The 26,339-nt window shown below is 43.3% G+C and overlaps 1 protein-coding gene across 1 annotated transcript; it reads left to right on the forward strand.

Annotated features, from left to right (window-relative positions):
• Positions 1 to 1,466: 1,466 nt before the first annotated feature.
• idh2 (isocitrate dehydrogenase (NADP(+)) 2) lies at positions 1,467 to 26,238 on the forward strand. Its single transcript, XM_070858278.1, has 11 exons — positions 1,467 to 1,604; positions 9,029 to 9,120; positions 13,517 to 13,682; positions 16,033 to 16,193; positions 18,254 to 18,397; positions 19,189 to 19,325; positions 19,730 to 19,881; positions 21,400 to 21,512; positions 24,245 to 24,342; positions 24,860 to 24,952; positions 25,872 to 26,238. The coding sequence occupies exons 1-11, from the start codon at positions 1,496 to 1,498 to the stop codon at positions 25,957 to 25,959; spliced, it is 1,353 nt and encodes a 450-aa protein (XP_070714379.1). The 5' UTR covers positions 1,467 to 1,495; the 3' UTR covers positions 25,960 to 26,238.
• The last annotated feature ends 101 nt before the right edge of the window (positions 26,239 to 26,339 follow it).

Raw genomic sequence — 26,339 nt, forward strand, 5'->3', positions numbered from 1 at the left:
GGGGGGGGGGGGGATCGGTCGGGCCACCGGATGTCGGGGCGGAGGTCAGGGGAGGTCGGGCCGCCAGAGGTTGTTGGGTGTGGTCAGACTGAAGCCGTGGAGGTCGGGCGGCTGAGGCGGGGGAGTGCGGATTTCAGAACATTTTCCGGTTTCCGGAGTACCCCACCACGGATCGGCCCGGATTCCGGAACTCCGGATTTTGGACGTCGCACCTGTACACATTTACTGTTTCCCATTTATCAACCCTGCTTGTTACATCCTCAAAGAACTCCAGCAAATTTGTCAAATATGATGTCTAGGACAAGGAGACATAACCTTAAAATCACAGCCAGGCCATTCAGGAGAGAAGTTAGAAAAAGGGCAGTAACCGCAAACGCAACTCTCTCCCACAAAAAGCAGTAGATGCAAGCTCAATTAGTCATTTTAAATCTGAGGTGGATAGATTTTTGCTAGCCAAGAGTATAAAAGGATATGGAGCCAAGGCAGATGGATGGAGTTAAAATTCAGATCAGCCATGATCTCATAAAATGGTGGAACAAGGCTTGAGTGTCAGCTGTGGCTCAGTTAGTTGCACTCTCACCTCTGAGTCAGAAGGGAGTGGGTTCAAGCCCCACACCAGAGACTTGAGCACAAAAATCTAGGCTGGTACTCCAGTGTAGTGCTGAGGGAGCGCTGAATTGTCGGAGGTGCCGTTTTTTGGATGAGACATTAAACCGAGACCTTGTCTGCTCTCTCAGATGGAGGTAAAAGATCCCATGGCCACTATTTCGAAGAAGAGCAGGGGAGCTACCTACAGTGTTCTGACCAATATTTATTCCTTAAACAACATCACTAAAACAGATTATCTGGTCATTAGCACATTGCTGTTTGTGGCAGATTGCTACATTACAACAGTGACTACACTTCAATATCATCGTCATAGGCAGTCCCTCGAAATCGAGGAAGACTTGCTTCCACTCTAAAAGTGAGTTCTCAGGTGACGGAACAGTCCAATACGAGAAGCACAGTCCCTGTCACAGGTGGGACAGACAGTGGTTGAGGGAAAGGGTGGGTGGGACTGGTTTGCCGCACGCTCCTTCTGCTGCCTGTGTTTGGTTTCTGCATGCTCTCGGCGACGAGACTCGAGGTGCTCAGCGCCCTCCCGGATGCACTTCCTCCACTTAGGGCGGTCTTTGGCCAGGGACTCCCAGGTGCCGGTGGTACTTCAGTAATACTTAATTAGCTGTAAAGCACTTTGGGATGTCAGGTGGTCGTGAAAGGCGCTATATAAATGCATAAATATATAAATGGAAGTCTTTTTGAGGGGCTGAATGGCATCCCCCTGTTCCTATCCTCCCTCCTCCAGTCTGCCAGTGGGATACATTGAGTGCGCGCAGGGAGGGTGGACGCCCGCGTGGACGCGCACGCCGCCTTACGTCAGTCGCCGGCCGGCGTGGCGCGAGCAGTACAAAGGCGGGCGCGCGCGCGGCGAGCTGACAGACTGACGGATCGGACGATGGCCGCTTACTTGAAGGTGTGGAGCCGGCTGGGGCTGAGCGCTGGCCGGAACCCCGCGGCCCTGGCCCTGGCGCCGGCCCTCTGCCAGTCGGCACAGCGGCGCCACTGTGAGTGCTCTTTCCGGCTTCAGTCGGTGTGCGGGAAGCGGGGGGCGGGGGACCGATCCGTCCGGCCTCCTCGCCTCGCCTCATCTCTATCGGTCCACGGGCTGTCCATTCTCCGGCTTCCGAATACCGGTGGCTCGGTCCAAAAGCGGCATCCAACGGGAAGAGGCGGCTGGGGGGAGAGCGCGAGCGAGCGGTGGCCGGAGCGATGCCGGCCCGCCCTGACGTCACTGGGTGACTGAACCCCCCCCAACCCCTGGGAAGGGGGCAAATGGTACCGGCCGGGGGGGGGGGGCACAATGGGGGTTCGGATTGATCCATTGCCTTCCGGGGGAGGGGGTCCTGAGCCGCGCTCCATTGTTCCCCCCGGCTCTGAGCTCCATTGCCCGGCGAGGTCAGCTCAAGGACACCGGCTCGCTGCTCTCCCCGGCCGCGGGCAGCGGCTGACCACCTCCCCACGGATCATTGACGTGGCTTTCTCCGCCTGCAGGAACCCGCTTTCTCAAAGGTCCCGGTGTCTGTAACGGTCCATGTCCATTCACTTTCTAACTGCAGCATTTTAATTGTCTTTTTTTAGGCGGGTAGAATCCTTTCTTTGTCCAATTCTCTGGTTTGAATCCGGTTTATTTTAAGCTGGTCTAATTAGTTACAACGGCTCCCCTCTGACCATGTTTAGTGTTAAACCAGTTTGACCGCGGGAAGACACTTGTGAATGTGGTTCTTGCTCGATCTCAAAGTGCTTTTGATTTGGAGTGGAATCGGCCGGAAAGTGTTTAAAATTTCACCGCCATAGTGTGCTGTGAATGGGCGCTGCAGATTACATTTCAGAAAAATCCTTGCGAGGACTTGTAACCTGATGCCTTACATGGGATCAAACGGTTCTCAATGCTGCCCTTCATCTCAAACCTAATTTAAACCGGTTCTTTGTGGTGTGAATGGTGCTTTATTCTGCCATCGGTGTGATGAATGCTTTTATTAAAATGGTTAATCCCCGATTAATCCTGAATCAACTGCTAGTTGCTGCAATGATTTAAATCTTCCGGCTGACTACAGGCTTGGCTTCTATTTTAAAGTTGTTGAGCAGTTTGATAATTCTATACTCGAGTGTAGATTACACAGTGAATGGTTGTCGCCCTGTGTTGCTGTTTTCTGAAGGGTTTTGGCAAAGCTTTTATATTTATCCTGTTCTCACTCCAATGTATGCAAGATTCATTGTAGTGCTGCTAAAATTTGGAAACTGAGCTACTGGGAACAGTACATTTCCGCTCAGTCGTCAGCTGGTACTCGCGTACATTGGGGAAAATCTAACCGGAACCAATGTGATTCTTGTGATAATGCTTCCTCTACTCTAATTTTAGCTGCTTTATGCAGAGGGTGATCAACGTTTGTAGAAAAATCTACGGGAGAATTGAATGGACATTTAATAGCGAGAGTGATTTGAAGGTTATTTGAAGATTTTTCTTGCGCTGTTCCTCTTCATGGGTGGGCCATTCAGTTCTTTGACTCTGCTATACCATTCAATTAGGTCATGGCTGATCTGAATTTCCACTTCTTTGTTCTATATCCCTTGATACCCTTGCCTAACAAAATCTCTCCTTCTTGAAATATTCAACTGACCCATCATCCACAGCCTTTTGAGGGGAGGGGGGGAGAATTCCTGATTTCCACGAACCTTTTGTGTGGATAAAGTGCTTTCTTCTTTCACTCTTAAATGACCTAGCTCTAATTTTAAGATTGTGTCCCCTTGTGGATTCCCCCACTAGAGGAAATAGCTTCTCTCTATCTACCCTATCTAATCCTTTTATTATTTTAAATGCCCTCCAATTAAATTGCCTTTCAACCTTGTAATCCAAGTTTAGAAGGTCAAAATGACACTTCCAGATACAAGGGCAAATAGAACTACAGAAGGGGATGAAGAACTTTTCATGTGCTTGACTGAAATTCTAATGACTATTACTTGAGGAAGATTTTATAAACCTCGCACTTCACAATAATGTGCTGATCTTCATTGCTTAAATGAACTGTAACTTGTTGACGATCAAGACTGTAGGATTACAATGTTTAATGGACCTTTACTTTGATTTTAAACGGGAGAAGTTGCAGCTCATGTCAAATAGCAAATTTACACAGACTGTTACAGAAGGGAAGCTGTCTCCACTACAACTTGATCTGGTGTTATGCATGTTGATTACATTGTGACTTGAAACACAAGCAATGCTTGAAATATAAATATCCATGGTATCTGTTGCAATCAACTTTGCAGTATAATGCAGAACACAATGTGTCTGGAAGATCATTTCAGATGGCAATTGTAGTTAATTTGCCCTTTTATGACACTCTGAATACTGAAGGGAAAATTGGGAGTGGTGTTTCCCTTTCAAAAGTTTGGTCTGTGGCCTGTACATTTTACTTGGCCAATACTACCTAGGGTGTCCAATCTGTGCGCGTGAGTTCATGGAAAGCTACGTGTGCAATAGATAAATACTTGGGATGATCAGGGATTGGCTATTACCATGTATTACTGTGTAGGTGTCCTTTCACTGAATCTGTTTGGTTGCACATACTTAATGCTGCCTCTGCTGAAAATTAGGTCCATGATTCTATAGGAACAGGAGTAGACCATTCAGCCCCTCAAGTCTGTTCTGCCATTCAATAAAATCATGGCTGATGTGTATGTTCACTCCCATCTACCTGCCTTAGATCTGTAACCTGTAATACTCTTGATAATACAAAAAAATCTCTTGAAATTTTCAATTGACCTAACCTCAATGGCTTTTTGGGAACGAGTTCCAGATTTCAACGAAACTTTGTGTAAAGTGCTTCCTGACATCACCCCTGAACTGACTAGCTCTAATTTTAAAGTTATGCCCTCTTGTTCAGAGAAAGTGATACTTAAGCTGTCATTGATGGTGAGCTTCATAGTGCAATGAGAAGCTGTCTCTCTTCGTAGTGATACAAAAGTTTCACTTCTTGGATAAGCAACTCTCACTCCACTTAGATCTGTAGTCTGATCATTCAAATACACGACAAAAGCATCATGTGTGGACATTCGCCTGTTGCAAATGTGTTGGAAGTAAAGTTTAATTAAGTTTCACAACAACCTGTGTTTATATAGTGCCTTTAACATCGTAACATGTCCCAACGCGCTTTACAGAAGTGTTATCAAACAAAAATTGACACCGAGCCACAGGAAATAGTCAGATGGGGAGAGGTAGATTTTAAGAAGCGTCTTAAAGGAGGAGTGAGTCAGAGGCATAGGGAGGGAATTTCAGAGCTTGGGGCCTCAGCTGCTGAAGGCACGGTTGCCAATGGTGGAGCAAATAAAATTGGGGAAGCTTAAGAGGCCAGAATTGGAGGAGAGCAGAAATCTGTGGTTGTAGAGATGGGGAGAAATGAGGCCTTGGAGGCATTTGAAAACCAGGATGAGCATTTTTTAAATCAAAGCGTTGCTTAACTGGGAGCCAATGTAGGTCAATGAGCACAGGGGTGATGGGTGAACAGGACTTGGTGCGAATTGGGACACATACAGCAGTTTTGGGTGACCAAGTTTACAGAAAGTAGAACATGGGAGGCTGGCCAAGAGTGAGTTGGAATAGTCAAGTCTAGAGGCAACAAAGGCGTGGATGAAGATTTTCAGCAGCAGATGAGCTGCAGCAGGGGTGGAGTCGGGTGATGTTATGAAGGTGGAAATAGGTGTTCTTGGTGTCATACTTGACACTAAGATGGAGAACAGTCTGGTTCAGCCTCAGATAGATCCCTCTCAGGGAGAGGGATGGAGTCAGTGACTAGGGAATGGAGTTTGTGGCGGGGACCGAAGGCTTCATTCTTCCAATATTTAGTTGGAGGACATTTCTGGCCGTCCAGTACTGGATGTCGGCCAAGCAGTCTGACAATTTGGAGACAGCGGTGAGGTCGAGCTGGGTGTCAATCATCGTACATGTGGATGCTGAGAGGCAAGAGGTAAATCAAACAGGAAGGGTTCAAGGATAGATCCTAGGGGGGGGGTGGGGATACACTGGATGTAAAGGAGTGGGAAGAGAAGCCATTGTAGGTGATTCTCTGGCTTTCACCTTTTTAAAATATTTTGCATTTCTCTTCTATGGGGTGAGAAATAATGACCTAACAAGTGTGTAGAATCCTGGGAATGCAGAAGTTGGCTCAGTCCCAAACAGTCATGCATTCACAGAGCATAATTGCTCAAGGTTCATGATAACCTTGAAGCCATTCCAAGATTTCTCTTTTAATTCCTGTCTAAATATTGAAGGAAGCTCCACTGCACTGTGATTTCAGTGCCATTTTAAACTTTGTGGAAAATCCTATTTATTTTTGAGGTTGAAAAGTCCATTTACAAGGTCACTACTGTTCATCTTTTTACTAGGGAGAGGGGAAACATAGAAACATAGAAACATAGAAAATAGGTGCAGGAGCAGGCCATTCAGCCCTTCTAGCCTGCACCGCCATTCAATGAGTTCATGGCTGAACATGAAACTTCAGTACCCCCTTCCTGCTTTCTCGCCATAACCCTTGATCCCCCGAGTAGTAAGGACTTCATCTAACTCCCTTTTGAATATATTTAGTGAATTGGCCTCAACTACTTTCTGTGGTAGAGAATTCCACAGGTTCACCACTCTCTGGGTGAAGAAGTTTCTCCTCATCTCGGTCCTAAATGGCTTACCCCTTATCCTCAGACTGTGACCCCTGGTTCTGGACTTCCCCAACATTGGGAACATTCTTTCTGCATCTAACCTGTCTAAACCCGTCAGAATTTTAAACGTTTCTATGAGGTCCCCTCTCATTCTTCTGAACTCCAGTGAATACAAGCCCAATTGATCCAATCTTTCTTGATAGGTCAGTCCCGCCATCCCGGGAATCAGTCTGGTGAACCTTCGCTGCACTCCCTCAATAGCAAGAATGTCCTTCCTCAAGTTAGGAGACCAAAACTGTACACAATACTCCAGGTGTGGCCTCACCAAGGCCCTGTACAACTGTAGCAACACCTCCCTGCCCCTGTATTCAAATCCCCTCGCTATGAAGGCCAACATGCCATTTGCTTTCTTAACCGCCTGCTGTACCTGCATGCCAACCTTCAATGACTGATGTACCATGACACCCAGGTCTCGTTGCACCTTCCCTTTTCCTAATCTGTCACCATTCAGATAATAGTCTGTCTCTCTGTTTTTACCACCAAAGTGGATAACCTCACATTTATCCACATTATACTTCATCTGCCATGCATTTGCCCACTCACCTAACCTATCCAAGTCACTCTGCAGCCTAATAGCATCCTCCTCGCAGCTCACACTGCCACCCAACTTAGTATCATCCGCAAATTTGGAGATACTGCATTTAATCCCCTCGTCTAAATCATTAATGTACAATGTAAACAGCTGGGGCCCCAGCACAGAACCTTGCGGCACTCCACTAGTCACTGCCTGCCATTCTGAAAAGTACCCGTTTACTCCTACTCTTTGCTTCCTGTCTGACAACCAGTTCTCAATCCACGTCAGCACACTACCCCCAATCCCATGTGCTTTAACTTTGCACATTAATCTCTTGTGTGGGACCTTGTCGAAAGCCTTCTGAAAGTCCAAATATACCACATCAACTGGTTCTCCTTTGTCCACTTTACTGGAAACATCCTCAAAAAATTCCAGAAGATTTGTCAAGCATGATTTCCCTTTCACAAATCCATGCTGACTTGGACCTATCATGTCACCATTTTCCAGATGCACTGCTATGACATCCTTAATAATTGATTCCATCATTTTACCCACTACTGAGGTCAGGCTGACCGGTCTATAATTCCCTGTTTTCTCTCTCCCTCCTTTTTTAAAGGGAAGGAATGACCTGAAGTGGGAAATGGAGCGAGTTGCAGTGCTTGTGGCCCTACAGGATGCACTTGGTATTGCTCACTGCCCTCTAATGGCAGGCTACATTGCTGCAAAATATCGTAGATCAGAACTCCAATTAGAATATGTACATTTTCTCTGTATTGGTGTGTTGACATAATGCTGCCGCCTCCCCCATAGACTAGTAATAAAACTGACTTTTAAATTCATTTTGCACTACATGTCCTGGATGATGCAGTTTTTTTTTAAAGTGTGTAACTGAGAGAATTCAAACAGGCTGCATTCAGACAGGCTGTGAAAATTCAGACCCAAGTCAAAGCTGCTACGTGCAACTCAGCATGTTGCATTAAGTCATCAATCAACTTGACATTTTAGGACCTTGGGTAGCAAGCCAATTAAAGGTTAACAACAGTATATCAATTGAGCCAATAAGGTCAAAGAAGGCAAGTTCTTTTCTGTAAATTGAACCAGGTATAAGTACAGCCATTTTGGCCATGTGGTCTCAGAACGACAAAGGCCTGGCTTAAAGCCAAGAGCTTGTTGCTGCTGCCAGAATAAAGTTACATTAAAACTACAATCGGAGTTCGTATTTCATTGGAAATTAAGAGCTCTAACAGTAACTTTAAAAAAAAAACCTAATGAATGTCATTACGACTACCTGTACTGCAGGATACCAAGGGAAGTGTGTTGTAAGAGCTTGTTTGAGATTTATTCTAGCTTTAAAATAACATGAGTATTGTAGGAAATAGATCACTAGAAATACTTGTGAATTTGTGACTCTTGGAATTCTGTAACCCAGAGAGCTGTGGAGGCTCAGTCATTGAATATATTTAAGGTGGAGATACAGATTTTTGAACGATAAGGGAGTCCAGGGTTATGGGCAGTAGGCAGGGAAGTAGAGTTGAGGCCAAGATCAGATCAGCCATGATCTTATTAAATGGTGGAGCAGGCTCGGGGCAAAATGACCTACACCTGCTCCTAATTCTTATGTTGTATTTTATTTCTCCCATTCAGAACTTTCTAAATCAAAAAGATTAACTTTTGGTGCTTCTGTTAGGCACAATGATGCAATAGGGGCCTTGATTAAACTGGGTTATCACTAGTCTTATTTAGCATGTTACTGCCACTATATAGGGAAAAATTGTACTTGAACCAGTGTAGTTCAGTGTGTGCAATGCATTTTTGAGGGATTTATTTTATTTAAAATGCTCCTATTATCAGTGGTTGTAGAATCACCAATAACCTGTACTTCACTCTAGCATGTTGGTCTGTGATGCTTTCTCCAGATCAAGCCTAAGTTCATAATCCTATTTCCAGATTTTGTTTTGCTGTTCAAATGCCATTGGTTAGAACATTTCAATTGCTGCCCTTCCACTGACATCACTGGACCTGATTTATTGCGGTTGGAAGTGAACTTTAGATCCTTAATTAAACGTTTCAAAGACTGAGTTAAATATGGATGAACCCTTGAACCATAATATTTAAACCAATCTGAAATAAGCTGCTCTTTAATGGGCAGCCTTGATTTTAATGGATGCGTTATTGGATTATGTGACTAAGCTGCTTTCATTTGAACAGATGCAGACAAGCGCATTAAAGTGGCTAACCCTGTGGTTGAGATGGACGGTGATGAGATGACCCGCATCATCTGGACTTTTATTAAGGAGAAGGTAGGACCCTTCGTTCTCTTTATAAATTTTAAGAGGAGCTCTAAGCTTCAAGTGTAGCCACGGTGATTATTCGCTGATCTAACTATAGATGTGAAGACCTTTTTAGAATACGCTGAAGACTTGATGAGCTGCTATATAAATATTAGCAAATCTCCGGTGGCGTTCATGGTTAGCTGGAGGTATTAACATTTTTCTAGCAATAGGGATGTTGGCAACCAAGTGAGGAAAGTGCTACAGGGAGTACATGCGCACAGCCGATAACCCTTGCCCATATCTTGTGTGCCACAGCCATGAGTCATAGCTTGACAAAAAACATGCTTCTGGATTCTGGTGCTGTTTAAATCGTGTTTGGGCTAGAGGAGGTTTTGTTGGGAAGAGGTGAGGCAGTGAAGGCATTTAAGCATGTGGATAAGTATTATAATGGCAGATTTGAAGCTTGGATGATGGATGAGCAGGATTTGGTGTGAGATGGGATAAGGGCTGTAGAGTTTTGGACTAGCTGAAGTTTACTGAGGATGGGAATTTAGTCAGGATAGCATTGAAATAGTTGAGTCTGAAGGTGACAGGATGAGGGTTTCAGCAGGAAAATAAGCCGATACAGGGGTAGAGATAAGCAGTTTTTCTAATGGGGTTGGAAATTCAGCTCCAGGTCGAATAAAATGCCGAGGATATAAACTGTCTGGTTCAACTTGAGATGGTGGTTGGGGAGAAGAGGATATGGGGTTTGTGTTGGGAGTCAAAGCTGGTTGGTAGCTTTGGTCCTCCCAATGTTTAAATGAAGGAAATTGTGGCTCAAACAAGGATCTGCAATTCACTTCCTAAAAAGGTGGTGGAAGATTCGAAAGTAACTGTTTCAAAAGGGAATTGGATTAATACTTGAAGGGGGTGGAGGGTGGAATTGCAGAGCTATGGGGAACGAGCAAGGATTGTGACTAATTGGATAGCTCTTTCAATGAGCCAATACAGGTATGTTGCAAGTCTCAATTTAAGGCCAGTTGTTCAGCGCAGTAAAACAAATGGCCTGCACCAAGATTGTGAAGTTGAGGATAAAACATCAAACACCTGGTGTTCGACATGGAATCTTACATATTTCATTTCACTCACTACTTGGCTACTTTGAAAGCTTTTCCAACAATTATTTGCTACTAAAGCCCTGGACTATAATCAACATTTGTCTAATATCTCATTTCAATTAACAATACCCTTGGGTAAGGTTACTTTAGCTTCAGACTGCAGATACCATTGGAAAATTTCTTGACATTTTAACAGTTAATTGCTCATTGTATTTGTAACAGGCAGGAAGAAAGTGATGTGGGCAGTGATTTTGTTCGTGGCACGCTGCAATCATTATGCATGGAGTAGTAGGTTGCTAATGAATGAGAATAAGCTGTTTCTCATCATTAAATCCTATTTAGATATTTAATGCAAGAGCATATGGGATGCTCCTGAAATGCAAATCTTCAAGAAATTGTTCCAGTTACCAGCTAATCCCTTCTCCCAAAATAAGTAAAGCCAAAGCAACAAAATGTATGTCTATCGGAGCTGTAACTCCAAAACACCTTAACTTCCTGATATGAACATGCAGTAATTTTGGAGCTCTAAAGCAAGATAGCTTCTGAGTGAAACTTCACCCCTGCTTTATTACAGACAAACAGGCAAGCAAAGTGCATGAATGTGACTTTTGGTTTTGGCTGTAGATTTCACTGTAGTGGAAGAACTGGCTTATTTGGGCCAAGGACCCAAAAATGGTGGCACATGTGCTGCTGTATCCAAAGAAGTCTGGTTAAGTTGTCTCGATAATTCTTTGCCTTAGCATGCCCCACGCCCTGGAATTCTCTCCCTAAACCCAAGTTCTTCCATAAAACCCACCTGACACAGCTTTTAGTCACCACTCCTAATAGCTCATTCCTTGCCCACTATATGCTGTGTTTTTTTTCCTAAATTAATGGTGCTATGCAAATGCATGTTGTTAGTGAACTATTCAGGTATACTACAGAAAATCCATTAAATTAATTCTTGCTTTGATTGATTCGATCATGGGACTTTCCAGTAAAGTAGTGGAGACAAATTGTTTTCAGCTATCTTGTAGGAAATACTCAACTTTTGAGGTTTATCTCTAGTCTGCAAAAACTAATTTTCAATATGCATTCAGCTGGCTGTTACCTGCAAGTTCATGTCACACAGCTGCAATGCAGGTTAAATATAAATCTCTTTCAACATTAAGAAGCGTTTGACTCCCAGGATGAGCACCTGACCACATCCGCTCCATCGCCAAGGCCACCTCCGTAACATCATTCAACTCCGACCCTGCTGCGGCTCGTTTTTATCTGTTCTGGGATGTGGGCATCACTGGCAAGGCCAGCATTTATTGCCCGAGAGACGGTGGTGGTGGTGAGCCACCTTCTTGAATTGCAGTCCTTGTGGTGGAGGTACTCCCACAGTGCTGTTGGGGAGGTAGTTCTAGGATTTTGATGTAGTGGCGATGAAGGAACGGTGATATATTTACAAGTCTGGATGGTGTGCAACTTGGAGAGGAGCTTGCAGGTGATGGTCTTCCAATGCATCTGCTGCCTTGTCCTTCTAGGTGGTAGAGGTTGCGGGTTTGGGAGATGCTGCCGAAGAAGCCTTGGTGAGTTGCTATGGTGCACACTGCAGCCGTGGTGCAGGGAGTGAATATTGAAAGTGGTAGGGTGCCAATCAAGTAGGCTGCATTGTCCTGGATAGTGTCGAGCTTTTTGAGTGTTGTTGAAGCCTCACTTCATCACACTCCTGACTTGTGCCTTGTAGATGTTGAAAAGGCTTTGGGGAGTCAGGAATGAGACACTCGCCGCAGAATGCCCAGCTTCTGACCTGCTCTTGTTGCCACAGTATTTGTGGCTGGTCCAGTTAAGTTTCTGGCCGATGGGGGATTTGGCAATGGTAATTCTGTTGAATATCAAGGGGAGGTGGTTAGACTTTTGCTTGTTGGAGATGTGCAAGTAACATTTGTACCACACATCAGACTAAGCCTGAATGTTATCCAGATCTTGCTGCATTTGAACACAGACTGCTTCATTTTCTGAGGAGTTGCGAATCATCAGTGAACATCTGCCCCCCTCCTCCCCCACTTCTGACCTTATGGAGGGAAGGAGCTGAAGATTGTTGGGCCCAGGACACTGCCCTGAGGAACTCTCGCAACGATGTCCTGAGGCTATGATGATTGACCTTCAACAACCACAGCTATCTTCCTTCGTACTGAATTTGACACCAGCCAGTGGAGAGTTTTCCCCCTGATTCCCATTGACTTCAATTTTACTAGTGTTCCTTGATAAGCTGCCTTGATGTCATTCTCACATCACCTCCGGAATTCAGCACTTTTATCCATTTTTGGACCAAGATTGTAATGAGGACTGGAGCTGGATGGTCCTGGCAGAACTCAAACTGAGCATCAGTGAGCAGGTTATTGGTAAGTGTCGCTTGATAACACTGACGACACCTTCCATCACTTTGCTGATTGAGAGTAGAAGGATGGGGTGTTAATTGGTCGGATTGGATTTGTCCTGCTTTTTGTGGACAGGACATACTGGGCTTGACTAGAGGCGTGGCTAGTTCTGGAGAACAAGACTTCAGGATGTTGTCGAGACCCGTAGCCTTTGCTGTATCCAATGTGCTCAGCCGCTTCTTGATATCACATGGAGTGAATCGAATTGGCTTCTATAATGATGGGGACCTTGGGAGGAAGCCAATATGCGGCACTCCACTAATCACTGCCTGCCATTCTGAAAAGGACCAGTTTATCCCGATTCTCTGCTTCCTGTCTGCCAATCAGTCTCTATCCACGTCTGTACATTACCCCCAATACCATGTGCTTTGATTTTGCACACCAATCTCGTGTGGGACCTTGTCAAAAGCCTTTTGAAAATCCAAATACACCACATCCACTGGTTCTCCTTTGTCCACTCTACTAGTTACATCCTCAAATTCCAGAAGATTTGTCAAGCATGATTTCCCTTTCATAAATCCATGCTGACTTGGACCAATCCTGTCACTGCTTTCCAAATGCACTGCTATTTCATCTTTAATTGATTAACATTTTCCCCACTACTGATGTCAGGCTAACCAGTCTATAATTACCTGTTTTCTTTCTCTTTTTTTTTTTAAAAACAGTGGTGTTACATTAGTCCATAGGAACTGATCCAGAGTTGATAGACTGTTGGAAAATGATCACCAATGCATCCACTATTTCTATGGCCACTTAAGTACTCTGGGATGCAGATAATGTTGAATAGTTTGAAGAAAACACATTATACGAGGTCTTGTTTGGTAATTGTATATGAGGTTGGTGGAAGGTTTCATGCTGTTCTAGCTTCTTGCAAGCCTGAATATATTGCTTATCCGAAAAATGTTTTTTCTGCAGCTCATCCTTTCGAACGTTGATGTGGAGATGAAGTATTTTGATCTGGGTTTGCCGTATCGAGATGCCACTAGTGATCAGGTTACTATTGACTCTGCACTTGCAACCCAGAAGTATCATGTTGCAGTCAAGTGTGCCACAATCACTCCTGATGAGGACAGAGTAATAGGTAAATGGTTCTTTGTCCTTCAGTTTAAATTGTGCATGTGTTTATGTATATAATAAAAACATTGATAATGCTACACAAATTAAATATTCATCAATTTTGATTTGTAATACTGTTTTTTTTTCTTCTTGGCATTAAGATGCTGTTAGTGTTTCAATGCTTGAATACTCAGGCATTCATCATAACCTCTATAAAATGATGGTCCATAGTGCTTCCCCAACTAGTTTTTGAACTTCTGAAATTACAATGGCAGTGTTAAGAAGCAAGTTAAGGTGTCAGCCGAGGCTCAGAGGTAGCACTCTTGCCTCAGTCAGAAGATCATGGGTTCAAACTCCACTTCAGAGACTTGAGTGCATAATCCAGTCTGACCTTAGTGCATTGTTGAAGTCCTGCACTGTTGGAGGTACCATCTTAAGATGAGATGTTAAACCAAAGCCTTGCCTGCTCTCAAGTGAATGTAAAAGATCCCATGGCACTTGAGTTCTCTTGGTGTACTGGCCAATATTTATCCTTCAAATCACTAAGAAAACAGATTACCTAATCACTTATCTCAATGTTTGTGGGACTTTGCTGTGTGCAAATTGGCTGCCTTGTCCCCACATTACCAGTGATTACACTTCAAAAGTACTTCATTGGCTATAAAAATGCCTTTTGATGTCCTGAGGTTTGAAAGGCACTATATAAATGCAAATCCTTTCCTTTTTGTTTTCAGGTAATGTCAGTAAGAGCTGAAGGGTTGTACACTTCTGTTTTGATTTTTTGTTTCAGATTAGCTATTTAACTGAGCCCCAAATGAATGAATTGATCTGTGAAATGTTATCAGTTATTGCTTAGAATTTGAGTAAATGTATGTTGGAATCTCCAAGAATTTCTGCAGGTAATTGGAGGACAGCAGGAGTTGGGGCTGTTTAACTCGTCTCCTTTACCCTGCTGCTCCGAACAAATCAACTGCTACTAGACCAGGTGATCTGTGGGCTCAGGCTTTCTATCTTAAATCCTGTCCCCAGCTTTACTGGAGACTGACCACTCATCAGGCAGCTGGCCAAAATGTTACTGGTGCCAGCGGCAACTACAAAATGATCATATGATCAGAATGGGGAAGTGAAGCATAGTTGCAGATGCAAATCATAATTAAGAAATAACAGGGCAGCCATGTATCTGTAATGATGCACCATTTACCAATGAATCTGCTGGAAAACTCAATACGTGACCAGACCGTGTAATCATTGCTGGGCTACAAACTTCCTTTACACAGTTGGGGTATTGCAATTTGGGAGGAAGAATGAGGTCACTTATTACTTGGAGGATGACCTTCTGGGTAGGGTAGAGGAACAAAAGGATCTGAATACAAATCACAAAGTAGTGACCGTTTAAGGCCATAAAGCAAATTAGGCACTAGAGTTTATTTCTAGAGGGATAGAATTGAAACGTAGTGAAGTTATGCTAAACTTGTATTGAACCTTGGTTAGACTGCACGTGGAAGTACTGAGAATGTTTCCACTTGTGGAAAAGAGCATAACTTGAGGCCATCAATATAAGAGAGTCACCAAGAAATCCAATAGGGAATTCAGAAGAAACTTATTTACCCAGAGTGGTGAGAATGTGGAACTTGCTACTTCAAGAGTGGTTGAAGTGAATAGTCTAGATGCATTAAAGGGGAGACTAGATAAGCAGATGAGGGAGAAGGAAATAGTGTTATGATAGAACAAGATGAGGAAGACTGGAGAAGGCTAGAGTGGAGCATAAATGCCGGCATGGACTGGTTGGGCCGAATGGCCTGTCTGCCGTATATCCTATGTAGTTACAAAAGAAAGTTGTAGCAAGTTTGTGTTATCTAAAGGTGCATCTACACTCCTAACATTATTTCTCAGTGGTTAGAATGTCAAGCTTGGAGTAGTTAAGGCAAATAGCATGGATGCATTTAAGTGGGGGTGGGGGGCTAGATAAACATGAGGGAGAAAGGAGGTAGAAGGATATGCTGGTAGGGTGTTGAGTATAAACACCAGCACAGACCAGTTGGGCTGAATGGCCTGTTTGTGTTGTAAGTTCTGTGTATATGATTGCCAGGGCAATGTGAAGCAGTTTTACTTGCACCAATGCTGCAGTTGTAGTGTAAATGTAGCTTGAATCCAATGTCTGATCTGAAACTGGAAAGACTTAGAATGAGGATCCCTGGAGGAGGAATCTTCCTGTTTGATTTGTCATTTTGAGGTTTCACACCTGATTCATACTCCCAAGTTTAGCATCAATGCAAGCTTTCTTGGGTTAAAATATTGGTGTCAATGCACAATAACTCTTGATTAGTCTGTGTTTAAGTATAAACCTTCTACTGTAAATGATCTGGTTTTTGCAGAATTTAAACTGAAGAAAATGTGGAAGAGTCCAAATGGTACAATCAGAAACATCTTGGGTGGTACAGTCTTCCGTGAGCCAATTATCTGCAACAACATCCCTCGACTTGTTCCTGGTTGGTCTAAACCTATTACCATTGGCAGACATGCACACGGTGACCAGGTGTGTAATCATATTCCTTGGTTACTAAGTGGCTTCTCCAACTTGCCGGACACAATGAAATGTTACTGTGCACATCATGCTTTGAGCTCTTTCCTCTAAGAGACCAGTTTATTGGTGACTGTCGATGTTTTATGGGGGGGATTTGCAATTTTGAAATTACTGCATTTCAATAGCAAGACCAGTCAGTAATGAGTGACTTTTTTCCAGCAAACCTGGTGGCTAGAAATGTCTCCATGTGTTAGTTATCCCCATGGGTGGAATAACTTCTGTTGCTTGCCTGTGTTTTATTACTCTAGACACCAGAGTGCAAGAGATTCTATGGGTTGTGAGCTTGTTACTTGTCAAATGGTGGTTTAGTTTGTCTTGTCTCCTGGTAAATATCTACATATTCTGCAGTAATAGCTCATATTTGAACCTGGGACAGTTCTTTTGGGAGTAAGTTGGTGGACTTGTATGGAGCAGAGATGCTTGGGTACTATCTACAATGTCCAGTAGTTAACTTTTGGATGAGAAGGTGAGGACTACCCAGAAAGTCGATGGGCTTGGGAGGAGGATGTTGCAGTGCACATACTATCTAAATTAGTTACCTGGATTTCACCAAGGGCCAGTGCCTCCCAAGTTTTAGGCAATCACCTGAGCTGATCAGATGTCATCTGTTTGAAGTAGACCCAAGCCCTCTCCCTAGCACCTATCTGAGGCTAAAACAGACTGTTCGCAATCAAGGTGTCCTATTTGACCCTGAAATGAGCTTCTGGCCACATCCACGGCTTAACTAATACTGCCTATTTCCACCTCGGTAACATTGCCTGCCTCCGCCCCTACCTCAGCTTGTCTGCTGCTGAAACCCTCATCCATGCCTTTGTTACCTCTAGACTTGACTGCTCCTGGCTGGCTTCCTACATAAACTTGAGCAAAACTCGGCAGCCCATGTCCTAACTCGAACTAAGTCCCGCTCACCCATCACCCCTGTGCTCGCTGACCTACATTGGCTCCCGAGATGTCTGCACTCCTCTAATTCTGTCCTCTTGAGCATCCCTGATTATAACTGTGCAGTGTGGTTGTTTGTTTATTTGCCTGGTGTTGGGGGGATCTTTTTCTTTTGTGGGGGGTGGGGGGGGGGGAGAATGCCAAGAACAGCATTGTCTTCAGCTATGACCAGTAGTGGCAACAGGTGAGACAACCCCATTTTAACCTGACCTGCCTTCCACAGGTTAGATGGCATCATGGACTGTACCCATGTAGGAATTCATGTGCCTCTCCAGACTGCCATGACTTAATCTGAACCGGCAAGGATTCTATTATGTAACCACTGACTCATTGGCTAAGATAATGCACACTGCTCTGTTGGTAGGTGTCAAATTTATCTGGCTGCAAGCTGTCAATTGCTCTGAATTATGCTTCGTTCAGATCTTAAAGAAATAGCAGTATAAGTAAAAATAAACTCTGGTCACTCTAATTGGTGAGATTGTGAAGTGCTTGGCTGTTTGTTACAACAGGCCGAAAGCGGGTGTGAAATTGCTTTTGGTTTTAAGTGATGAGGGAAATCTGACTGAAAATGCAAACACCTGTACCTTTTTTTTAAGTTTGAATCCAATCTGCATTGCCCCTGCTTAAATGAATACTTTAAAAAATTATGGCTAAAGAGATTCCTTGTTACTGTCTCTAGTAGTTTTTCTAATGACTTGAAGCAGCCATCCCCCTCCTTTAATAAACATGTAATATTTGCCACCCTCCTATCTTTTTTGAAAATAAAAATATGGGAAATTTATAGTTAGTGCCTCAGTTTTATTGCCAACATCTGTGATTAGGCATGTAAACCATTTGGGTCTGGTGCTTTAACAGTAAGTCCCATTATCACTTCTAATAATCGCTCATGAGTTTCACCTGGCATTCTGCAGTTCTTTTTATTCTCTAAGCACAGGCACAATTCTCCATCCTGTACTGCAGGATTACTGCCTTCCTTTAGTTGCTGTCTTTTTTTTTTAATTGTTCAAAAAGCTTTTTGTATGTTCCTGCATTTGTTAATTAGCTTTGAACATGTGATTTTTTTTTTTCTCCAGTACAAAGCTACAGACTTTGTGGTGGACAAACCTGGAAAATTCAAGCTAGTCTTCACTCCAAAGGATGCCAGTGCTGTCAAGGAGTGGGAGGTTTATGACTTTCCTGGAGGCGGTGTCGGAATGGGCATGTACAACACTGATGAGGTGAGTCAGGAGATCCCCATGCATAATGTCTCAACTATTGGAAAGGTCTGTTGTTTTTTGTGAAATTGAGAATGAGGGATCTTTGGTCTCTGTTAGAGGGAGAGGAGGGAGACCTGTGAACCATTGAACACTGGATATGTCCAGCATTCAATCCAGCCAGGTTGCAGCAAATGCATGCATTTGGAATGTGCCTGCCACACATTCTGAAGAGAGGAAAGTGGGGCCATGGGTGGAACTAAATGTTTTGGCATAGCCCTTTCATCAGAACTTAAAACTAAAAGATAAGCAATTATTCCAGTATGGTTGGGAGTTGGGAGGGAAATGAGAGGAGAGAATCACCAGATACTTCACTTGTGAGAAGTTAATAGAATTACCTAGCCAAGTTCCATATTCTAACTACTCTTGCAGTTCCTCCTGAATTCCTTATTGGATTTATTGGTGACTCCTATTTTTATGGACCTTAGTTTTGGATTCCCACAAGTGGAAACATCTCTTGACTATGGTTGCATGACTTGTAAACTGCTTAATTTGAAATTGTTCTTGACCTTGTCAGTGACGAGGAAGGCATTAAAAAAGCATGTAAATATATCTAGGTGACAGGTCTGGGGAACCTTGTGCAAGTAAAGATGAGAATTTTGTGGGGGAACTTGAAAATTTAGATATGAAATGAAAACTAGCAACAGCGTAGATGCCGTTACCCTCGCTCCACCAGCACTGTTCTGACAAGGGGCAGGCAATGACTGTGTCTCGATCTTCTGGTCAGGCTGACTTTTTGTTGCTGCTTTTTTCAGTCCATCAATGGCTTTGCACACAGCTGCTTTCAGTACGCCCTGCAGAAGAAGTGGCCACTCTACATGAGCACGAAGAATACTATTCTAAAGGCCTATGATGGACGTTTCAAAGACATCTTTGAGGAGGTTTTTCAGCAGTAAGTATTTATTCGAATTTCCCTCAATACCAGCCCAAGAATTTAAAAAAAATGCATTGGAAATTAAAATAGTTTTTAAATATGCCTGGAGATATAATGTTTTAAAATTCATAGGTATCCAATAGTTAGTGCATTTTAAGTATCTAAATAGTATCATAAACTGTCCTCCTGCAGTTTATTTTAAACTGTTGAAGTGCTGCCTGAAGAGTGTCGGAGAAACAAAATGGAAACATCACCATATATGGGTTAAATGGACTGGTGTCATTTTGGGTGATGTGTAGAGGTGGGGGGGGGGGGGGGGGTACTGTAATCATTAAAATTATTGCCACTGTATTGTTACACTGATCTACAATGCCTATTTTTTGTATTTAATGACCTTAGTGTAATTTTCTTGCTCACCACAGGAAGTACAAAGGGGACTTCGAGAAGGCTGGTATCTGGTATGAGCATCGTCTCATTGATGACATGGTTGCTCAAGTGCTGAAGTCCTCTGGTGGTTTTGTTTGGGCCTGCAAGAACTATGATGGTGACGTGCAATCTGATATTCTGGCTCAAGGTGATTGCCCGTTACCTAAATCATCAATAAGAGCAGAGCCAGTCTTTGGTTGGACTCCTAGTGAGCTTTGTCAAGCTTTTTTGTCCCTCTAGGAGGCATTGATGGTACCACAGCCCTGACGACACTAGTTGGAGAACATGTTAGCTACCTGAACAAAAGAATAAGTGGGTTAGCATTTGGAAATAAATGTTTGGGCAGAGTTTCTGTTTAGTAACACTTATACCTAATAATAACTATTAAATGCAGGCTGCATTTCTGAATCCATTTCCTTGTTTTCAGTGATCGAGTTGCTTTTGGAAGTTCTCTTGTACAGATTCAATTGTGAATATATTTTTATTAACCACAGACCAGAAGTTAATAAGTTATTATATTTTTCTTGCATATGTATATAAAATGCAAGTACAGGTAGAACCTTCGGGGCCTGTTCTGGATCAGGGATTTTTCCAGATGAGGGATGGTACAGGTACTGAGCAAGGAGATATTGGGGCTGGGAGTGTGGCAGAGATATCATGGGGGGTGGGGATTCAGGATAAGGGAGGTTCAACTTGTAATACTAAGCAAAATCTTAAGGGATGAACATGGGCACAAAACAACTAAGAAAAGAGTAACTAAACTGTTTAACATGCCCTGATACGGTGTAAATGCTTTCAATATTTCAATGCAATTTAATGTTGCTGTTCCAAACATTCCATATCTAAATTCATACCAAAATTAGTAATGCAGATTCTTCAACCCCCTCAAGAATTGAATGTGGTGTTCCTGGCTTAGAGGCTCAAGTTACTATGGCAGTAAGCTTAAAATAGTACTGGGCAGGATTCATGATATAAACCCAGATGATTCTTAATGTTGACCCTGTTGTACAGACCGAGCCCACATCACCCAGTGGCTGCTGAGAACACCAGGGGCTATGCTGTGGCTCGGCTCTAACCGTCAAATACATGGGGATTAAGCCCACAAATGTTCTGTTTTTCAGTGGAATCCTAATTGAATAGGTAAGTTTGCTTGCTTCCTTTTTGTAGACCCAATTTTATTATACTTGTGTGTATTACTGCTGTGCTGGCTGCATGTGCTGTCTACTACCTGCAGTGAGCCTTTTTTTTTAAAAAGGTAGGGACTTGATGATAAATTCAGATTGTTCAACCTGCTCAAGTGGCTTCTGGTGCGATCTGAGTCACTCTGTTAACTACTGGTTACATTCTCGGGTATCTGGCCAGAGGGGACTGAATGTCTGTTATCTGGGACGGACCAGAAGAAAATCCGATTCAAGAACTCTTAAGTGATGTGAAGCTGTAATGTGTTTTTGCCAACCAGTTTTAGATCATGCAATGTTTTCATTGGGCAAGATCATAAAGTGGGATCACAAAGATTACATTTCTGACCTATATTGCAAGAATGTAATTTTCACCAATCACTATCCAAAGAACTTCACCTCACTGGGTGTGTGAAAGATGCCTGGAAGAACCTAGCTTCCTGTTTTTTTTTTAAATTGACAGTTCTTTCTTCTTTCCCCTCCCCCAGGATTTGGCTCTCTTGGCTTGATGACTTCTGTTTTGGTTTGTCCCGATGGAAAGACGATTGAAGCAGAGGCAGCCCATGGCACCGTCACACGCCACTACCGAGAGCACCAGAAGGTACGAGTGAGACTGATTACAGCTAGCTAAAAATTGTTTTGCCTGTCTTCAAGATGACAGCAATCTGTCTGTCAATTCCTCTTGTAAGCCATAACTCTCTTTCTTACTTCATCCAAGTTATGTAATTTGGAGCCCACGTCAAATTTCCCACAAAGTTTAAATAATCTGGCCAATCTGTAGTGCCATGACATTTTTTTATTGGGGTTGTGGAGAGAGTGAACCTTGAATTGGCTGCCATTGTGTCTCCAGTGGAGCATGGACCAGTACAATTTACATTTTCTTAAAATCTCCAAACATTTCCTGTCCCATATTTCTACTCTTGCCCCTGCCTTGTGCCAGCAGAACTTGTGATTTCAGACACTAATGTTGCAGGTACAACCTTTCTTCACAACTGAGATGAGCAAGCATTTTATCGTAGGGGTAGAAATGGACAGAATTCTGACTCCAATCAGAGGGAGTTGATAGCTGGAGTGACCAGCAGGCTGCTTAATAGAGAAGTGGGGAACTGTTAGATGGCTAATGAGAGGACATAAATTTTAAGCTAGTCGCCGAATTAAAGGAGTGGTTAGAAACTCTGCCACAAGCTGATATTGAAGCCAAGTCCATAAATTCTTTTAAAGGGAAATGTGAGAATAGCTTGATAAAGAGGAATATTAAAGAATGACGAATGAGTGAGATTGGACTCGATGTTTTCTGTGGGGGAAGTACCAGTGCAGACTTGCGAAACCTGTATCAAACCTTGGTTAGACTACACTTGGAGTACTGCGTACAGGTCTGGTCGCCCTGTTATAAAAAGGACATAGAGGCACTGGAGAGGGTGCCAAGAAGATTTACAATGATACCAGAAATGTGAGGGTATACATATTGGGAAAGGATGAACCGGCTGAGTCTCTTTTCTCTTGAAAAAAGAAGGCTGTGGGGTGACTTAATTGAGGTCTTTAGAATTATGAGAGGTTTTGATAGTGGAAACAGAATGTTTCCACTTGTGGGCAAGAGCAAAACTATAAAAATAGTCGTCAAGAAATCAAATGGGGAATTCAGAAGAAACTTCTTTACCCAAAGTGTGGTGAGAATGTGGAACTTGCCACCACAAGGAATGGTAGAAGCGAATAGTATAGATGTATTTAAGAGGAGGCTAGATAAGCATATGAGGGAGCAGGGAATAGAGGGTTATGCTGATGCAATGAGGTGAGGAAGATGGAAGGAGGCTCGAGTGGAGCACACATGCTGCATGGACTGGTTGGGCTGAATGGCCTATCTGCCATATTTCCTATGTAGTTACAAAATAAAGTTGTAGCAAGTTCATGTTATGTAAAGGTGCAGTTGTAGTGTAAATGTAGCTTGAATCCAGAGTCCAATCTTGAGCTGAAACTGGAGGGATGTAGAATGAGGCTGCCTGGAGGAGTTGTCATGTCATGTTCCCTTTTTGAATTGTCATTTTGGGGCTTCACACCTGATTCATAGCATCAATGTAAGCTTTTTTGGGTTAAAATGTGAATGTACCATAACTCTTGATCTTATGCAATCCCACATAGTAGGCCATGGCAATCAAATTGAAGGAGCAAACGCACATCTGGCTAGTGTTCTACACACAACACTGGTATTGACATGGCTGCTTGCATGTATATATAAAATGTAATCACCTTTCCATAAATGAATATTGAGTGTGTTTCTGTGCTGAGTTGATTTTAAAATCTTAGGCCCAACTTAACTAAAGCAATTGTAGGCACTACTGTCCTTTAATTTAATCCACACTATCTGTCTTGGATTCTGGTTAATCCCACTCTTTCCCCCCCCCCCCCCCCCCTTTTTGTTAATACCAATGGAAGCCCATTGTAAATCAGTTTTAAATATATGTCTTTGTTAATGTGAAGGACTGCAACTCTGAAGCTTCCACCTCCTTTCTGTGAATTATAAATTTCAGTTACTGTAGGCATTTTGTATATAGCATCTTGCAGCATGGTGGGAGGCCATCTGCCTGTTGTACCTGTGCTGTCTCCTGGTTACCAATCCACCAACCAGTGGAAACCATTTCTCATTTACTCTTTGAAATCCCCTTGTAGTTGTACTATTTAGAAGGTAAATGGTTTTTGTGATTATTTAGAGTTGCATCTGTAAATTTTACTTTGTGAAGTGAAATCCTAGAGTCTTAAACTCTTCATGGCTTCAGTGAAGCAGTGCTGTGCTAATCAGTTGCTGGGAGTGGGCTAGTCTTAATCTAACGGGATGTTGGCCTCGATCAGGCCAACAGCCCCAGCATCAATGCACTGACCACACTCCACCAGCTCCGTGGATGGGCCACATTGTTCGCATGCCTGACACAAGCAAGTGCTCTACTCTGAATTTCTACACAGCAAGCGAGCCCCAGGTGGGCAGAGGAAACGTTTCAAGGACACTCTGAAAACCTCCTTGATAAAGTGCAACAAAACCACTGACACCTGGGAGTCCCTGACCAAAGACCACCCTAAATGGAGGAAGAGCATCCGGGAGGGCGCTGAGCAATGAGTCTCGTCGCCAAGAGCATGCAGAAAGCAAGCGCAGGCAGCAGAAGGAGCATACGGCAAACCAGACTTCCCACCCACCCTTTCCTTCAGCGACTGTCTGTCCCACCTGTGACGGACTGTAATTCCCAAATTGAACTGTACAGTCAACTGAACTGAGTGGAAGCAAGTTTTCCTCGATTGAGGGACTGCCCATGATGAATCTTAATCTCCTTTAATCTTGTATTGCAGGGCAATCCTACTAGCACTAACCCTATTGCCAGTATTTTTGCTTGGACTCGAGGCCTTGAACACCGTGGAAAGTTGGATGGCAATCAAGAACTCATCAGGTAAAATGGGCTAGTGTGTGTGTGATCTAGACCAGTGAAATAGTTTGAATACTTTGGAATCTGGTAGAATCTAAAGCAATGCTGATTTATTTCACATGCAGTCATGGTAGATGGCTGTAAGTTTACTTGAACTTCCCCCAACTGTTCTGTGTCTTCCCTGGCTGAGTTTGGTCTGGAGCTGAAGGCTTCTGCTATACATCGTTCCCTCCAGGAGTCATTGTACAAGTGTTTCCTGGAGTACCTCATCTGTGCTGGTGCTTCCTCATAACTAAACAGATGAGATCAGGCTACCTATGTGATGAATCATGGATGTGAATATTGGGATCTTTGACATTTAGCCATGAATACTGGCCCTAAACTGACTTTAATTTTGGACACTGGCCCTATAGTTAAGGTATTAATGCTGTGATCCACTGTAGTATCTCCTACTTCCATTATCCATGGCAAAGTAACATTTTTTATTACAACTTTAAGTGCTGACTCAAATGTACAATAACATTACTTTTTATTTCAAAAGGTTTGCCCAGATACTGGAAAAGGTTTGTGTTGAAACGGTTGAGAGTGGTGTCATGACTAAGGATCTGGCTGGCTGTATCCATGGCCTCAGTCAGTAAGTTGTACTTTTAGTATAAAAATCATTATATCTCTCGTAATGAGCTTAATGGAAAGTTGATGCTCATTTTACAGTTGTTATCCTGATGTATGCAAGGTTGTTTAGAATGGACTCTATCTGTGGTGGTCTTGCACAAAGAAAGACTGTTCCTGTCCCCGTCTTGCATAGAACCAGGCTCAGTTCTTGCTTTCTGTGGGCTGCAGAAATGACTAATCAGTCCCTGGGTACAAGAAGCGTGGAGCTAGGCTGGAATGCACTTAACCCAACCCAGAGACTGTCTTGGCAGCCTCAGTCTCAATCCAGACTGGACCAGCAAGTCTGAGCATAGTGTGAATTGGAGAAACTGGGAGCCTAGGCACCAGAGCATTGGAGGCTTGGGCTGGGTGGGAAGATTATTGGGAGGAAGTGGGGATGAGGTGAAGTCTCGAAGTACAGTAAGGAAGGTGGGCAAGCCGAGGTTAGTATCAAACCATTATTGAGGCTGAGCTGGGAGAGGCCAGGAGGTATGTGGAGCTGCTGCTGCCTCACACTCTTTACGGTATAACAGCTTGACCCAGCCTGCCTTTGGGGGGATGGAGAAGCAGATAGGATATAATGGAACTGTGTTGAGGTCACCTGGGCAGGAAGGAGGCTGTGAGCAGGGGACCAGATAACTGACGCCTGTTACTTTCTATCGTTAGTTGCTGCAGACCAAGGAATTATTTTACGTTGATGGCCACTAAATTTCACTAATGTAAACAATCAAACATGGGACAGAATGTGTGCATAATACCAGGCATGATCTAGGTTTATTAATTACTGGGGTGGGGGGGAGTGGTAGTACAGGGAGGGTTTTATGCAAGGAAACAACACTTGCCTTCCATTTCATTTGCTATGTCTCCCTAAATGTGGATGTGTTCTATTTTCCCTTCCTCAGTGTCCGATTGAACGAGCACTATGTGAACACTACTGATTTCCTGGATGCCATAAAGAACAACTTGGAAAAAGCCCTAGGCAAGAAGTAGATGGTTTAAAAGATCCATGTTACCTCATTTTTAACTTAAGACTAAAGGTTACAACAAACAGAAGGAAAAAGCCAGTCATTAACGTATTTTTTTAAGTTTAAATTTATTATGGATAAGATTTCCCAGTGTTGCCTGGGAGGACATTGTACAGAAAGTTTGTTGGACCGATGTGGGTTTTGTATTGTGAAACATTTCATTTAAAATCTGTAATATATTTGTCACTAGGAATGAAGTTGGCATTAATTAACGAGAAGCAATAAAAACCTTTTAAATGTGTAACTTTGTTCCCTGTGTACTGCTTTTGATCCTCAATCCTCCCAAAATAAGAAGCTTCAGTGCCAAGGCGGAATGGAATACAATGTTTTGGGGTAACTGATTTT

The sequence above is a fragment of the Pristiophorus japonicus genome, chromosome 17 (assembly GCF_044704955.1).
Source record: "Pristiophorus japonicus isolate sPriJap1 chromosome 17, sPriJap1.hap1, whole genome shotgun sequence".
NCBI lineage: Eukaryota > Metazoa > Chordata > Chondrichthyes > Pristiophoridae > Pristiophorus > Pristiophorus japonicus.